The sequence below is a fragment of the Physella acuta genome, unplaced genomic scaffold (assembly GCF_028476545.2).
Source record: "Physella acuta isolate Inbredline_101_S28 unplaced genomic scaffold, ASM2847654v3 ptg000457l, whole genome shotgun sequence".
In the NCBI taxonomy this organism is placed as follows: domain Eukaryota; kingdom Metazoa; phylum Mollusca; class Gastropoda; family Physidae; genus Physella; species Physella acuta.
The window spans coordinates 660357-677826 of NW_026731976.1; the positions used below are offsets into that span (position 1 = coordinate 660357).

At 39.4% G+C, this 17470-nt stretch overlaps 2 protein-coding genes across 7 annotated transcripts in view; both read right to left on the reverse strand.

Moving 5' to 3' along the window:
• Positions 1-3263: 3263 nt before the first annotated feature.
• Positions 3264-12002, reverse strand: LOC131943472 (transmembrane emp24 domain-containing protein 7). Of its 6 annotated transcripts, XR_009386896.1 has the most exons (6): positions 11698-12002; positions 7896-7952; positions 6791-6985; positions 5930-6463; positions 5848-5879; positions 5324-5759 (listed from the first exon to the last, which is right to left on the reverse strand). XR_009386896.1 is itself a non-coding variant. In XM_059303630.1 (5 exons), exons 1-5 carry the CDS (start codon positions 11845-11847, stop codon positions 5238-5240), a joined length of 645 nt encoding a protein of 214 aa, XP_059159613.1. In that variant the 5' UTR covers positions 11848-12002; the 3' UTR covers positions 3264-5237. The 6 variants fall into 6 exon arrangements, 1 of the variants encoding a protein (XP_059159613.1); XM_059303630.1 differs by lacking the exons at positions 5324-5759; positions 5848-5879 and adding an exon at positions 3264-5253 and having other exon boundaries at positions 6237-6463; XR_009386897.1 differs by having other exon boundaries at positions 5324-5931; positions 6020-6463.
• Positions 12003-13943: 1941 nt separating this feature from the next.
• Positions 13944-17470, reverse strand: part of LOC131943489 (uncharacterized) — a 34709-nt gene continuing 31182 nt past the window's right edge. Inside the window, exons 14-18 of the mRNA XM_059303649.1 lie at positions 16912-17064; positions 16311-16502; positions 15795-15968; positions 14461-14640; positions 13944-14233 (exon numbers count right to left, since the gene is read on the reverse strand). Of these exons, the coding sequence (XP_059159632.1) occupies positions 14019-14233; positions 14461-14640; positions 15795-15968; positions 16311-16502; positions 16912-17064 (914 nt within the window). The 3' untranslated portion in view covers positions 13944-14018. The remainder of the gene's footprint in view (positions 14234-14460; positions 14641-15794; positions 15969-16310; positions 16503-16911; positions 17065-17470) is intronic.

Genomic DNA, 17470 nt, shown 5'->3' on the forward strand with positions numbered 1-17470 from the left:
AACCAAATGAGGTTAGAAAATATTTCAACTACACCTATGTACCTAGTAGACATTATTCAGTTATATTTGTAATAACATTTTCCTAGTAAGAGTTTTTCTGCCCAACTCATTTGTACAAGTGTTTAACATGGTGGTGCTACTGTATGCCTGTCACATGGTGGTGCTACTGTAGGTCTCAGTCACATGGTGGTGCTACTGTAGGTCTCAGTCACATGGTGGTGCTACTGTAGGCCTCAGTCACATGGTGGTGCTACTGTAGGTCTCACATGGTGGTGCTACTGTAGGTCTCAGTCACATGGTGGTGCTACTGTAGGTCTCAGTCACATGGTGGTGCTACTGTAGGTCTCAGTCACATGGTGGTGCTACTGTAGGTCTCACATGGTGGTGCTACTGTATGCCTCAGTCACATGGTGGTGCTACTGTAGGTCTCAGTCACACGGTGGTGCTACTGTAGGCCTCACATGGTGGTGCTACTGTAGGTCTCAGTCACATGGTGGTGCTACTGTAGGTCTCAGTCACATGGTGGTGCTACTGTAGGTCTCAGTCACACGGTGGTGCTACTGTAGGTCTCAGTCACATGGTGGTGCTACTGTAGGTCTCACATGGTGGTGCTACTGTAGGTCTCAGTCACATGGTGGTGCTACTGTAGGTCTCAGTCACATGGTGGTGCTACTGTAGGTCTCAGTCACATGGTGGTGCTACTGTAGGTCTCAGTCACATGGTGGTTCTACTGTAGGTCTCACATGGTGGTGCTACTGTAGGTCTCAGTCACATGGTGGTGCTACTGTAGGTCTCAGTCACATGGTGGTGCTACTGTAGGTCTCAGTCACATGGTGGTGCTACTGTAGGTCTCACATGGTGGTGCTACTGTAGGTCTCTGTCACATGGTGGTGCTACTGTAGGTCTCAGTCACATAGTGGTGCTACTGTAGGTCTCTGTCACATAGGTGGTGCTACTGTAGGTCTCAGTCACATAGTGGTGCTACTGTAGGTCTCACATGGTGGTGCTACTGTATGCCTCAGTCACATAGTGGTGCTACTGTAGGTCTCAGTCACATGGTGGTGCTACTGTAGGTCTCAGTCACATGGTGGTGCTACTGTAGGTCTCAGTCACATGGTGGTGCTACAGCCACAAGGGGTAGATGTTTTATTTCAGTTACTGTCACATGAACAGGTGTGTTAGACTGCTCATTTAATCCAGGGCACAAGGTGCACAGGAGGGGGGGGGGGATATAACATCACCATTGACAAAATTGTTTGTGACTTTCACACGGCTTACAGTTCTGGAACTTTTCTACATTGGAGAAGTTCCTGCAACATTTCATCTGTTGGTCTACTGTTATGTATCACTTAACTGTTTGCTAGTTTCTCCAGGTCATTGGGTGCTGTACTTTCACATGTAAATAAACATTTTGCTAGTAAAATAAATTTGATGAAAATAACAAAGCCTTTCCTTTTTAACCATAAAACCCCATCTCATTATAAAGGTAGTTGGTGACCAGTACCAAACCCCATCTCATTATAAAGTTTAGTTGGTGGCCAGTACCAAACCCCATCTCAGTATAAAGGTAGTTGGTGACCAGTACCAAACCCCATCTCAGTATAAAGGTGACCAGTACCAAACCCCATCTCAGTATAAAGGTGACCAGTACCAAACCCCATCTCAGCGTAAAGGTGACCAGTACCAAACGCCATCTCAGTATAAAGGTGACCAGTACCAAACCCCATCTCAGCATAAAGGTGACCAGTACCAAACGCCATCTCAGCATAAAGGTGACCAGTACCAAACCCCAGCTGATACCCCAGTGTTCACCCCACTTGCCTGCCTGTACATGGCACCCTTACTGTTAAACCTTGTCCATTCTATCAATATATAACAAAAACCTGAGCAGTTCTTCCTTCAACATTTCTAAAGACTTCACTTAACTGGTGTAAATGTGTTTATAACTTTTTATTATTTGATAATACAAAAACAACAGAATATAATTCATTCCTCGCCTATACTTCAAAATGAAAATAATTTTCATCCCCACCCTCTGGTAAGTAAATCAACAACTAGTGGCAGGGTTAACACATGTACCCTTTGTACATTCAGATAGAAGTGGACACATCAACTATTGGCAGGGTTAACACATCAACAACTAGTGACAGGGTTAACACATGTACCCTTTGTACATTCAGATAGAAGTGGACACAACAACAACTAGTGACAGGGTTAACACATGTACCCTTTGTACATTCAGATAGAAGTGGACACATCAACAACTAGTGACAGGGTTAACACATGTACCCTTTGTACATTCAGATGGCAGAAGTGGACACATCAACTAGTGACAGGATTAACACATGTACCCTTGGTACATTCAGATAGAAGTGGACACATCAACTAGTGACATGGTTAACACATGTACCCTTGGTACATTCAGATAGAAGTGGACACACTGGCTAGGGATCATCCATTTAAAACATTCTCAAAACTACAACCCCCCCCCCCCCTTGCATGTGTACTTTTTATATTTCTAGCTAGGCTACCTTTTATGCTTATGTACCAGTTCATCTTTTCCAAACTGTTAATGGACCCGGAGGTGCTGGGTTAAGTTTTTAATCAGCCCAGGAGCTTAAAAAAAAATCAGGAGTGTAAAGAGATAGAAAACATATTTCATGGTCTGTGGCCATTTCTTATCACTGTGTAAATAACATTAAAAGATTTTCATCCTTACCCACAATAAACTAATATACTACATCCATTTTTGGTTGATATAGGGCTAAAAATTTCATTCCATAAAACTAGCACTACTATATTTTATAGTTAAAAATTATTGTATTCTACATGTAATATATTACCAAGCGTTCTATATGTAGTTCTTCTTCTTCTTCGTTCTTAATTATTAGTGTTGAAGGGGATCGAGATTTATCTGCCAGTGGGTTTAAACTCGAGACTTTGTTCGAATTTATCAACCATGAGCTTTTTGCCGACTCGACCACGCCTCCAACACAATTAAGTGTTACGTGTCAACTGGTTATGCGCCATTGAGGCCATTGACTCCGATTTCAGCCTGCTTTTCTTTTTGGATTTGCTTCCATAGCCTTTGTCCAACCAAGAACAAACTACAAGGCAGCAGTTGTTTAATTTTGGAGTTGTCTCTCCTAGAAGAGTGGCTGTCCCCAGCTAACGAGCCTCATCTGCCCGAGGGTTCGAACTCGAGACTTTTCGGTTTAGCAACCATGAGCTTTACCGACTCGACCACGCCGACCCCTTATATGTAGTTAAATTATCTTATATTCTATTTAATATTAAAGTATTTTGAAGCTAAATAATGGCAGTGGACTTGAACTCTGACCCCCTCCCAGTCTACACAGGTTTGTGAACATCATAAATGGATGATCCCATAACAAGGCTAATTGCAATTAGATCTAACCAGGCACCCAGACATGGCATACGTAACATGGTAAATAACAGACCTACTTGGGAAAGGGCAGTCATGAAAAAAAAATTAGCTTATTAAATTAGAATAAAAATAATACATTTTTAAAGATTTAAAGTTTTAAGAATTTTAAAATATGTAAATAGTAATTTCAAACAACAGTTATCTCCTCTTTAAAAAAAGCTGAAATAGTAGTGATCATGGGACCCATGTTACTGATTCCTAGTGAAGTCAATACTAGCATCAAGAGAAGTTTACTTGACATCAAGTAAAATTACATAAGTAATAACGACATCAATCAATCATAGCACTCTGGGAATAATGACATCAAGTAAAACTTATTAGTTACTTAAACAATGGCATCAAGTAAAACTTACTAGTTACTTAAACAATGATGACATCAAATGACACAATGCAATACTTCCAGTCACTATTGACCAAAGTTTGATTAGGCTCACCTGTTTGATTCACTCTAACAAATTCTTTCAATATTTCTAGTGGCTGTCCTCACACAACTTGTAGATCCACAAGTGTTAAAATGGCATTGTTATATAATACATAGACAGAATTGTTAGATTCTACATCAGGTTTTACTGTATGTTTTTGTTTGGTACTTAAGATGAAGTTCTTAGATATAAAAACATAAAATTTTAGTCCCAGCACTCAAATCATGACATCTTTTTTTCTCATCCTTCTAGAAATGAAAAATCTTTGTGTCTAGATGTATATAAGTTGTGTGACAGTGTTGAGGCATTAGTTTAGGTTGTATGATGGTGTGTTAGGTCCCTCATTGTCTGTCTGGCACATCTTTCAAAATGTCTTGCTTTCACAGGCATCAACAGCTGATCCTTGTCAACTGTTGATGTTAGATGAAATTGATGGGGGAAAAAAATTCAGTTAAAACTATCTAGGTAAAAAAGCATGCTGGCCCTTGCTTTTATAGTTCATCTGACCACTGGCCACCTGACCACTGGCCGTCTGACCAAGCAGTTAATGCAAGAAAGCTGGATATGTACATAGAAGAGGCAAGCTGGGAAAGAAAAAAACCAACCAAAAGTAAACCCACAATTTGATCAAGACAACAACTCAAGTTTGAGGGCAGGGAATAACCTAACATTAGAATGAGGTAACATTAATAACAAAACCTTTCAGTGATGGAACTGGTTGGGCTGCCGTTGGATTAGAACAGTGTAATACAGAGAGAGCAGGGTTGGCTCCTTACAGTTGACTCTCACAGTTCTTTCAGTACAGGCTTTGTTTTCACGTCCCAGCTATGTAATTTACACTACAAGTCTCATGTGGTTTGACAAGCAAGAACCTGACTGAATGGAGTAACACAGACACCACTTGCCTTCACACAAATAAACGTAAATCTCCGCAACCAAAATTAAAGCTATCAAATAATTTAAGGTTAAACCTTTAGAATTGTACATTATATACATGCAAGTTATCAAAAAGATTTGTTACTTGTTAGACTTCAAAAAGCAAGAGAAAATATTTTTCTTTTATGGCTTTGAAATAATGAACAGAAAAATGTCACAAATTGTTGGTCAATTTTTTCAATAGTAATGATCAACATTTGTAGACTTAAGAACAGCACGCAGCTTTTTCAAGTGATTAAAATTCTAATTCTATTAACTAAGGTCAATTAAATGAGCTTTGTTTACATGGCTAATTAGGATAATAAGGAGGACTCATGCAAGATGACCCCAGAAAACCAAAAAAACATTTAGGGCAGACAGACACGGGCACAAGATTTGATATAGACAGACACGGGCACAAGATTTGATATACTCAACTGCCAGCCTCCCTTCTAGGAAGCGCGGACACTGCAAGAAAGAAAACAAATGTTGACATGGTTTTACTTAGGGACACTGCAAGAAAGAAAACAAATTGTAACATGGTTTTACTTAGTTTTAATAAAGGAAAAAAAGGGAAAAATTCATTCAAATTGACATGAAATGTGATAATACAACTTTTAGAATTCTTAAAAAAAAAATGACACTTAAAATGTCAGCCATAGCAGATCAAAGTATAAAGTCATAAGCCAATACAAACACAGAAATAAGTCATAAGTCAATACAAACACAGAAATAAGTCATAAGCCAATACAAACACAGAAATAAGTCATAAGTCAATACAAACACAGAAATAATTTGATCTTTGACATCCACCTTCAGCTACTGCAGAACCATTCTGGGTGGGCAGCTGTTGGCATATTGCAACTAAAGAAGCAACTACACACCTTGCTGGTACAACACACACAACTACACACCTGGTTGGTACAACACACACAACTACACACCTTGCTGGTACAACACACACAACTACACACCTGGTTGGTACAACACACACAACTACACACCTGGTTGGTACAACACACACAACTACACACCTTGCTGGTACAACAAACACAACTACACACCTTGCTGGTACAACACAAACAACTACACACCTTGTTGGTACAACACACACACCTTGCTGGTACAACACAAACAACTACACACCTTGCTGGTACAACACACACAACTACACACCTGGTTGGTACAACACACACAACTACACACCTTGCTGGTACAACACACACAACTACACACCTTGCTGGTACAACACAAACAACTACACACCTTGCTGGTACAACACAAACAACTACACACCTTGTTGGTACAACACACACAACTACACACCTTGCTGGTACCAACAAAGAACTACAAAAAAAAATTTTTTAAAAGAAAAAGCTTTCATCACAAGAATACACCTCTCTCACAAACAGACAGACAGACAGACAGACAAAGAGCAGCCCTGTCCTCACGTTGAAGCTGATGTCTTGTGTGTGTTTGTGAAGAAACTCCGCAGGACTAGAATCTGACCAATACCAATGAGGATGACCACTAGGGACTCCCCTATGGACCAATACAGGACCCTCTCATTCAGGTCCTCAGCAAACGCCCGCCCCTGGGCCTCGCGCAGCCGGTGGTGCGTCTGGAAGTCCAGCACCACCTTCAGACTTTCAAAGATGGACACGCTGGACGTCTCCATCTGGTGGTCAAAAGAAAATGGATAAAAGCAAACTATCCATCCTACTGTTCTGCAGCCAAGGTGAGCCTAGGTGGTAGGGACCTATTGTCTGATGCATCCTGACTCTATCTATTTGTGTACTTAAAGTATTATTGTAAAGTTAGTGAAATAAAAAACAGATGCTGATATTTAAAAATAATTATTGAAAAAAAAAAGTTGTATCTTGCTTGGCTGTACAGGAAGTAATGTCTTACAATAGGAAAGGGGGATCAATGTCATGGCCGTCTGATGGTCACCACCCTCAGGACTTACCAATGTCAAGGCCGTCTGGTGCACCCCACCACTTACCAATGTCATGGCCGTCTGATGGTCACCACCCATCTCCTCCACCGCTGGTTTCTCCTCCCCTACGGTCAGGTCAAAGTAAACAATCTTGTGGGTAAAGGTGGAGAATTCATTAGAGAAACAGAAGGTGTGGATCCCTTTGGTCTGGGCCGTCCATGTGAAGGTGTCGTACTGCTTTTTGATGTCTTTGTACAGAACCTGGGGCAGGGAAATTATGGGATACATAGAGAAACAGGGAAATTATGGGATACATAGAGAAACAGGGAAATTATGAGATACATACAGAAACAGGGAAATTATGAGATATATACAGAAACAGGGAAATTATGAGATACATACAGAAACAGGGAAATTATGAGATACATACAGAAACAGGGAAATTATGAAATACATACAGAAACAGGGAAATTATGAGATATATACAGAAACAGGGAAATTATGAGATACATACAGAAACAGGGAAATTATGAGATACATAGAGAAAGAGGGAAATTATGGGATACATACAGAAACAGGGAAATTATGAGATACATACAGAAACAGGGAAATTATGAGCTACATACAGAACCTGGGACAGGGAAATTATGGGATACATACAGAACCTGGGGCAGGGAAATTATGAGATACATACAGAAACAGGGAAATTATGGGATACATACAGAAACAGGGAAATTATGAGATACATACAGAAACAGGGAAATTATGGGATACATACAGAAACAGGGAAATTATGGGATACATACAGAAACAGGGAAATTATGAGAAACATAGAGAAACAGGGAAATTATGAGATACATACAGAAACAGGAACATTATGAGATAGGGCCTACATACAGAAACAGGGAAATTATGAGATACATACAGAAACAGGAACATTATGAGATAGGGCCTACATACAGAAACAGGGAAATTATGAGAAACATAGAGAAACAGGGAAATTATGAGAAACATAGAGAAACAGGGAAATTATGAGAAACATAGAGAAACAGGGAAATTATAAGATACGCACAGAACCTGGGACAGGGAAATTATGAGATAAAGACTAAACACTCTACAAACAGACAAACACAGAAAAAAGACTGAATGTAACCCCATGGTTAAAACTGACCTGCCCATTTGGAGCTGTCAATTCCATGTCCACATCATAATTGCCTCCTGTAATGACCTAAAACAATTCTCAGTGTTAGTTGACTAAAAAAATGATCATGATATACACACATGATATAACATTTATCATGATATACACACATCTATCATGATATACACACATCTATCATGATATACACACATCTATCATGATATACACACATCTATCATGATATACACACATCTATCATGATATACACACATCTATCATGATATACACACATCTATCATGATATACACACATCTATCATGATATACACACATCTATCATGATATACACACATCTATCATGATATACACACATCTATCATGATATACACACATCTATCATGATATACACACATCTATCAAGATATACACACATCTATCATGACATAATATTTATCATGATATACACACATCTATCATGATATACACACATCTATCATGATATACACACATCTATCATGATATACACACATCTATCATGATATACACACATGATATAACATTTATCATGATATACACACATGACATAACATTTATCATGATATACACACATCTATCATGATATACACACATCTATCATGATATACCATCTATCATGATATACACACATCTATCATGATATACACACATCTATCATGATATACACACATCTATCATGATATACACTCATCTATCATGATATACACACATCTATCATGATATACACACATGACGTAACATTTATCATGATATACACACATCTATCATGATATACACTCATCTATCATGATATACACACATCTATCATGATATACACACATCTATCATGATATACACACATGACGTAACATTTATCATGATATACACACATCTATCATGACATAACATTTATCATGATATACACACATCTATCATGCCCTAATATTTATCATGACATATCACATCAAGGCATCTAATGTACTAATACAGTGGATGCTAGGAAAAAGTCTATGTATTGATGTTTGGGTTAGTGAGCTCAAGGCCTGGTTGTAAATATTTCAACTCAAGAACACAACAAATAATGGAAGCCAAAATCCTTTTATTGAAGGTATATCACCTATAACTCTGAAAAAAAAGGCTAAGTAATTGACTCCAAGAGCCCAACTGAGAAAAGCTATGTCCTGTATTATGACCAGTTTAAGTTTAGTTAGTAGTTCACATAGCTATTCAACTGTCAATTACAATTTTAAAATTCACACAGAATAGGCACTAAATAACACGTGGAATAGCATGTCCTTTATTATTCAAGTTTTTCCATTGCAATGGGTAAACATTTTGATGAAAATCTAAAAAAAAAAAAATTTTTTTAGGAAAAAAGTATCAGTAATAGCTAGCAAACAAGTAAACTAAGTCAATTTAGCATATATTAACTTTCTGTGCAAGCCATTATAACGGAATTTTTTTTCCAAAGTCAGGTTCAGCCTATTATGAGCTAATGAAGAAAAAACTAATAGTACAGTGACCTGATTTCATGGGTGGATTTCTTGATTATTTTTAAAGAATTTTCAATAAAACAGCACAGAAGCATATTTAAATATCTTAGAAATGAATTTAGATAGCTAAAATTTAACACAATCAATAAACAATTTTTAAAAATATAAATTAATGCCTTTATAATGTATAGGCATAGGGGTGGCGGATAGTGCGTATAGTGGTAGTAAAAAAAAAAAAATCGATCTGGTATTTCTGTGTTTTATGACAATATTTGTACATAATTAACATGCCATGCTTTGAACTTCTTAAAATATCGATATTTTTCCAAAATCTTGTCAGAACTCTGTCAACATAGAGTATTTCGATCAATTCCTATTACAATTTATTAAAACCCTTTTCTAAAACTCGTTTTCTAACATTTAATAATGCAAAAAAATGACGTCACACCATCTAACCCCCCCTCCTCCCCCTCATCACACACCGTCACAAAATTACAGACCCCCTCCACCCTACAAGTGTGACGTCATTTATGGACGACCCATTCATGTTTATGTCGTTTCTTAGAGGTACCTGAATTTTGTAAACTTAAATGAGCTTAATAGTAATTTTAACATTTTAGTTACATAAACAACTAGATCAACCGGAATAACTGAAACTAGATCTAGGGCCTATTTTTTTAATTTAAATCGTATTTTGAAGAGAAAAAAAAACCTTTCAAGCTAAGCAGACCCATACTTATGACAATAGTAAACACACCAATATGTATGATTTTCAAACAGCCTTGGACTGCAATTAAAAATTGAAGGTATGGCATCCCCCCCCCCCCCCCCCAAATAGACAACGTGGAGAGGTCATTGGGAAGGCCTATAGCATACCTTATAACATGAATAAATTGCTATTTGAGATAGCTGATAATGTCACTACTTACCCCCCCCCCCCCAAAAAAAAACCCACCACCATGCTGTATGAACGTGTGGGCCTACTTGGGGTCACATGTGTTCAAGAAAGCCTTATTTACTCCAGTTGTTAATAATTTTTTTTATCTCCCCTCCCCATGAAATAATTGTAGTTGACCCATACGCATTTAACATTGTTGGTGACGTAAGTAACCTTTAATTTTTTTTCTTCACAAATGCAAAAAATGCTGACTTTTGCAAATTTTTTTTTTTAAAATCTGTGTTTCTCACAAATTCAGTAGCGCTGGTCCGTGAAATAGTCTGCTAGAACGGTTATCATTAACATAGGTGATAATATTAAACAAGACTTTACTCGCGCGCGATCCTAGTCCTTCAATAAAGTTTATTTAGGTCCATCTCTAGACTACACTGCGAGTTCAAATAAGCCAAAAAAAAATAAGGTCACGCCAATGGTGGGTAACCCTAAGCTAGCATAGCAGTAGATGTACCATGTACGCTTGCATGATGGGCGGAAAACAGATCAATGGTAAAGAGGCACCACGAGAACCGGTGAGACTGGCGATTGGATAGGCCTATACCCGGTTCAAATCTCGCGAAACCCGAAAGGAAAAAAAAACTCTGGAAGCAAGATTTCCCGTTTTTTAAAGATATTTCCCAGTTATTCATCAAAATTCCCAGTTTTCACGCATAGAACTTTAGCTATTCTTGTTTTAGTGACTTAGGGGTCCTTACATGTGCGCGAACATTTTTTTTACATGTGTTCGGACACCTTTACCTGTCATTGAACATAGCATGTTTTGATCATTTAGAATAATTTATAGTCAATTTAATGAATAAAAACATAGGCCTATATTATATGAATTTATATTGTGTTATTGATTGTTTGTGAGGTAATTTTAATAGTATAAAACCTTTTTACGACACTCCCAAAGTTCATCCCATTCAGCTACTGCGGCTCAAGCAGTTCGCTGCTAAGCCAGCCAGGTCACATCATTTCCCCCACTCTTTCGCCTTCCACTGCCTTCTTGACATTATTTTGACCCTTTCCCTTCAATAACCAGCCCCTTTTATGCTCTAAATTCTTATTTAATAATATTTTTGTGTTGCTGTCCGCTCCCATGTAAGGCCAAAAAAGTTAGCCAACACCCCTTTTTTATTATTCAAGTACAAAAAAAACCCATTAACCTTGACATTTACGATGTTCCATACATATATATATAAGCTATTTAGGCCTATAGTGTAACCTTTTAGCTAAGCTTTGATTGGTTCAAGTTTTGCCCCTAAGTCCAACCCTAGGTCACTTCATCTGGCTGGTGTAAAATTAAAGTTTTTATGAGCCAAAAACTAAAACCGACAAAGTGTCTAGAAATCTAGACTAGATCTAAATAAAATTATATCTAGTTTTACCTGAAATTCTAAAGTAGCTTGCTCTCCCTGCTCAACACTTTCGTAGAAACACATTTTTTCATTATCAGGAAGCTCAAAAGTCAATTCACCACACACAGATAATTTAATGAGACAAAACAGCAGTATGTAAACAATGCTGCAGTGATCCATTTTAAAAGAGTTAAATTAAGTAGTTACGCTAGATATAAATAAAAATTTCAGAGAATATGTTTACAAATTGATTTAGAAAAACAAATACACTCGAGTCTAGATTATGACGTGGAGGAACCGGTGCCTTGGATCCTCAACAACAATAATTTTTCCGTTTCCGGTTGAAACGCAAAGTAAACTCTAAATACCGAAAACTTATAAAACAAAAGCATGCTCTAAAATAACTAAATACTAAATAAGGCGTACGATTTCCTTGGATTGGTTTTGTTTACAAACCTGTAACACCTAGTACAAATTTTGAATAATTTTAATTTATTCACAAAAAGTAAGTAAATATTCTTCTTTAGACCTAGAGATCCAATGGGAAGATGAAGTAGAGTTAGGTTTTTTTACCTCGATATACGAAGGGATTGTGTGGTCAACACTATACTCAGCCTCCTATACTTTTCCTAACGTTAATCAGGTACCCGTCAGAGCAAGGTTGCCTCAGCGACGACCTACAGTCACAAGACATCCGAGCTTACCCTTCAGACTAGCAGCCAAACGCTCTACCATTCGACCATGCCATCCCAATAATTTCTCCACATGCAAATGTAAAAAAAAAACCAATCTTTAAACATTTGAGTTACATATCTTAAAGCTTCTTTTTCTGTTTCTTTCAGGCATAGGTCCTAGAGAAGGCGACACTGCCCCCAGAGCATGTGTCCACCCCCTGCCGACATAATATAAACAATTTATATTATTTATAGAATATATATACTTTAATCAGTATCTGCTCCCGAAAGTTTCAATGCCGCATCCTCCCCCCTCACACAACCGGAAAAAAATGACTTAAATATATCGCCTGTAATATATCGAGCATCTATTTAAAAGCTGTAAAATTTGTATGCTCCGTCAATAATTTAGTGTATGTACGACTAAAACTTATCAACTAGCGTCTATATATTATGGACCTATATATGTGTCTATGTGTGTGTTCTATACACTTAAGCCTAGAGGTCTACTATATAAAGATCTAGACCTATATATCTGCCTTTGTGTGTATTCAATAAGGATATTAAGAACCTTATATTTTGGTGTTATGACATGAAATATTTTTAAACTAGGCTGAAAGCGACACCAACAGTTGCCAATAATCTCATTTTTTTTTCATTCAGTATGCCCTCCCTCCACCTGCGAGTGCAATAAGACCAAGACTAGTTATCATAGATGTGCTTTTATTCTCTGTTAAATATCAACATTGACTACATCTGTAACAAATCAAAGCACCTGAAGGCAATTTGCTAACAATATATTATGTAACGATTGTTTGACAAATTCGTTAATAAGAATAAACATTGTAAAGTTAACATTGTTGGCATTCGATTTAATACCACTGATGTAAGCGCAAACATTTTCTATGTCTGGCGGTAATTAATTAACCAACGTCTTTGGATATGTTCTGCCAACGACGTTAGCTTTATCGCAATAACTTTGACAGCAATGGACTTGACGATAACACATTTTCCCCCCTGTCATTCAATTGGTTTTATAACATTGTACAGCTCTCTCTCATGATGACTAGTTACATCACACCGACAGCTTTATATGCTGCTGGTGATGACTAGTTACATCACACCGACAGCTTTATATGCTGCTGGTGACAGCTTTATATGCTGGAAGTGATCACTAGTTACATCACACCGACAGCTTTATAAGTTGATGGTGACGTGCTTACAAACTCGAACACATCCGACTATTGTGAAATCTAAAAATACTGGGCTCCGCTACCCTCCACCACATCCTTGACATTGATGTTAATCACAATGCTACCACAGGTGTATGTAAGCTGTGAATGGTTAAGCTTTGAATGGTGTAAGCTGTGTGATGTAATCTGTGAATGGTGTAAGCTGGGAATGGCGTATGCTGTGTGTGTAAGCTGTGAATGGTGTATGCTGTGTGTGTAAGCTGTGAATGGTGTATGCTGTGTGTGTAAGCTGTGAATGATGTAAGCTGTGACTGGTGTAAGCTGTAAGTAGTGTAAGCTGTGACTGGTGTAAGCTGTAAGTAGTGTAAGCTGTGACTGGTGTAAGCTGTAAGTAGTGTAAGCTGTGACTGGTGTAAGCTGTAAGTAGTGTAAGCTGTGACTGGTGTAAGCTGTAAGTAGTGTAAGCTGTGACTGGTGTAAGCTGCTACATGCAGAACTTGCACACACAGCAACACGCGACGAGCATGATGATGGCGAAAACTACGGAGACGCCGGCCGCTATTTTTGGCGTCAGTTTCTCCATGGCCGATTCGTAGATGTCCTTGTACGAGTTGACCTGGGTGGTGCTGCTGGCTGACCCTCCCGTGGTCACATCTCCAGGGGTCGGGGCGGTTGACAGGGTCGGTTCATCCACCTTGGCTGGGGACGGTAGAGGCAACGTCGTCTGGTTAGTTTGGTGTGGTAGGAGTTAGGGTTAGCATAGGATTAGGATATGGGATTTAAAAAGATGACGACATACTGATGTCAACAAAAGAAACCTCGCATCGCCAAGTTGACAACTCCCCCCCACCCCATGCTTCACACACACACACTACACGCTCCATATACGGCCAACACACACACCACCCGCCCCACTCAGCCCTGACCTCCATAGAGTTTGATGTTACAGATTTCGACCCTGCCCACGGACTTGCTGACGGAGATGTCTGAGACGTGCGCCAGGAAGGGTAGGTTGGTCACCTGGTCCCCCAGCTCCAGAACCTCCTCGAAGATTTGCTGCGTCTGCTTCACGACCCCCTTCACTGCCAGACTCGACTTGTTGGAACCTGAGACGTGACGTCACATTGGTTCCACTCCAAGCTTCCACATGATTTTGTAGCTGTCTTTGTTTAACTGTCTATATAGCTGAGTCAGTAGCTGTCTTTGTTTAACTGTCTATATAGCTGAGTCAGTAGCTGTCTTTGTTTAACTGTCTATATAGCTGAGTCAGTAGCTGTCTTTGTTTAACTGTCTATATAGCTGAGTCAGTAGCTGTCTTTGTTTAACTGTCTATATAGCTGAGTCAGTAGCTGTCTTTGTTTAACTGTCTATATAGCTGAGTCAGTAGCTGTCTTTGTTTAACTGTCTATATAGCCGAGTCAGTAGCTGTCTTTGTTTAACTGTCTATATAGCTGAGTCAGTAGCTGTCTTTGTTTAACTGTCTATATAGCTGAGTCAGTAGCTGTCTTTGTTTAACTGTCTATATAGCTGAGTCAGTAGCCGTCTTTGTTTAACTGTCTATATAGCTGAGTCAGTAGCCGTCTTTGTTTAACTGTCTATATAGCTGAGTCAGTAGCTGTCTTTGTTTAACTGTCTATATAGCTGAGTCAGTAGCTGTCTTTGTTTAACTGTCTATATAGCTGAGTCAGTAGCTGTCTTTGTTTAACTGTCTATATAGCTGAGTCAGTAGCTGTCTTTATATAACCGTGCCTATATAGCTGAGTCAGTATCTTATATAAATGTGTCGATATAGCTGAGTCAGTATCTTCTTATATAAATGTGTCGATATAGCTGTGTCAGTATCTTATATAAATGTGTCGATATAGCTGAGTCAGTATCTTCTTATATAAATGTGTCGATAAAGCTGAGTCAGTATCTTACATAAATGTGTCGATAAAGCTGAGTCAGTATCTTACATAAATGTGTCGATATAGCTGAGTCAGTATCTTACATAAATGTGTCGATATAGCTGAGTCAGTATATAGCTGTCTTAGATCAGTATCTTATATAAATGTGTCGATATAGCTGAGTCAGTATCTTACATAAATGTGTCGATATAGCTGAGTCAGTATCTTATATAAATGTGTCGATATAGCTGAGTCAGTATCTTATATAAATGTGTCGATATAGCTGTGTGTGTTTAAAATAAAAATAGTCTTTACGTCGTGAGGTTCCCTTTCGCGATAGATTGAATCAAGTACTTGAATGGAATCGATACTACCTTTTGTATAGAAGACAAGACGTTCCATGCTCGTGTAATCGACTGTGATGAAGACGACGTTGGTATCGACACTGACACAATTGTTGGGGTCGACCCTCTCCTGTAACAGGTGACTGGGCTGGGCTGAGGCCGCGTCTTGACCAACCACAACACGTGCTGTCTTTATGGCGGTACCTGGGGGGGGGGGGTTGCTTCTTCATTACAGGGGAAAATCTTGCCAATTCTTGAGTTTTTAAGGGTTAAATTATGACTAATTGTTGACATTTCTAAAAGGTTTAACAAACTGTTTACATCCTTTCCCGCCATCACTACAAGAACTATTCGTGCTCCGGGGAGGCGGGGGTATCGCCCCGGGTGAGGTTCCCCTCAACGACACCGCCACGGATGTTGATGGAGCAGCCCCAGCTCCTACCCCACAACGATCCCCTCACGTTCTGAAAACGACCCCCCCCCCCCAGAAAGGTGTACCCAAACACAACGACCCCCCCCCACACACACACAACGAGCCCGCCCCACCTCCGTTGATGTTGATGGAGCAGATGGTGAGGTCGGGGTTGAGGTGGAGAGTCAGCTCAAAGCCTTCAGTCACCAGAGGACTTTGACAGGTGATGTCGACTTCCTCCTTGTTCATCGTCACCACGAGGTTGGTGCACCCTTCCTGCTGCTCTTGGCCCGTGTTGACCATGGGACTCAGCGCATCGCCGTGTACTGCAAGCAGAGACAGCATAAATCTACTGTATGGCAAGTAGAGTCAACATAAATCTACTTTATGGCAAGTAGAGTCAACATAAATCTACTTTATGGCAAGCAGAGTCAGCATAAATCTACTTTATGGCAAGTAGAGACAGCATAAATCTACTTTATGGCAAGTAGAGACAGCATAAATCTACTTTATGGCAAGTAGAGTCAACATAAATCTACTTTATGGCAAGTAGATACAGCATAAATATACTTTATGGCAAGTAGAGCCAGCATAAATCTACTTTATGGCTAGTCACCGTGAGAATAGCCTGTTACTGTTTACTGATACAAAAGATATGACGGTACAAAAACGAGGCTGGTGTAATCAACACATTGCTACAAATGTTCCCAAAAATTTGACTTTTTAAAACCTGACCCTCTTGGTTGAAGGTCATCCTAATCGCGGTCAAGGTGATGGTGCCCCTGAAGAGAAATTTGATTGGCTGTTCTCCCATGGGCGCGCAGGTCTCCCTGTTGTTGTCGTAGAAGACTGCAGGCTCACACCCCAGCAGTAATAGGGCAAGGTCACCTGGAATAGATGTCAGTAATATGGCAAGGTCACATGGAATAGACGTCAGTAATAGGGCAAGGTCACCTGGAATAAATGTCAGTAATAGGACAAGGTCACCTGGAATAGATGTCAGTAACATGACAAGGTCACCTGGAATAAGGGGACCCCCCCACTAGACAGACGACTTACCCCCTCCCCCCTACCAAACAGACTAGACTTACCACCTCCCCACTAGACAGACAAGACTCCCCCCCCACTAAACAGACAAGACTTACCCCCCCCCCCCCACTAGACAGACAATACTTACCCCCCCCACTAGACAGACAATACTTACCCCCCCCACTAGACAGACAAGACTCCCCCCCCCCACTTGTCAGACAATACTTACCCCCCCCCCCCCCGCTTGTCAGACAATACTTACCCC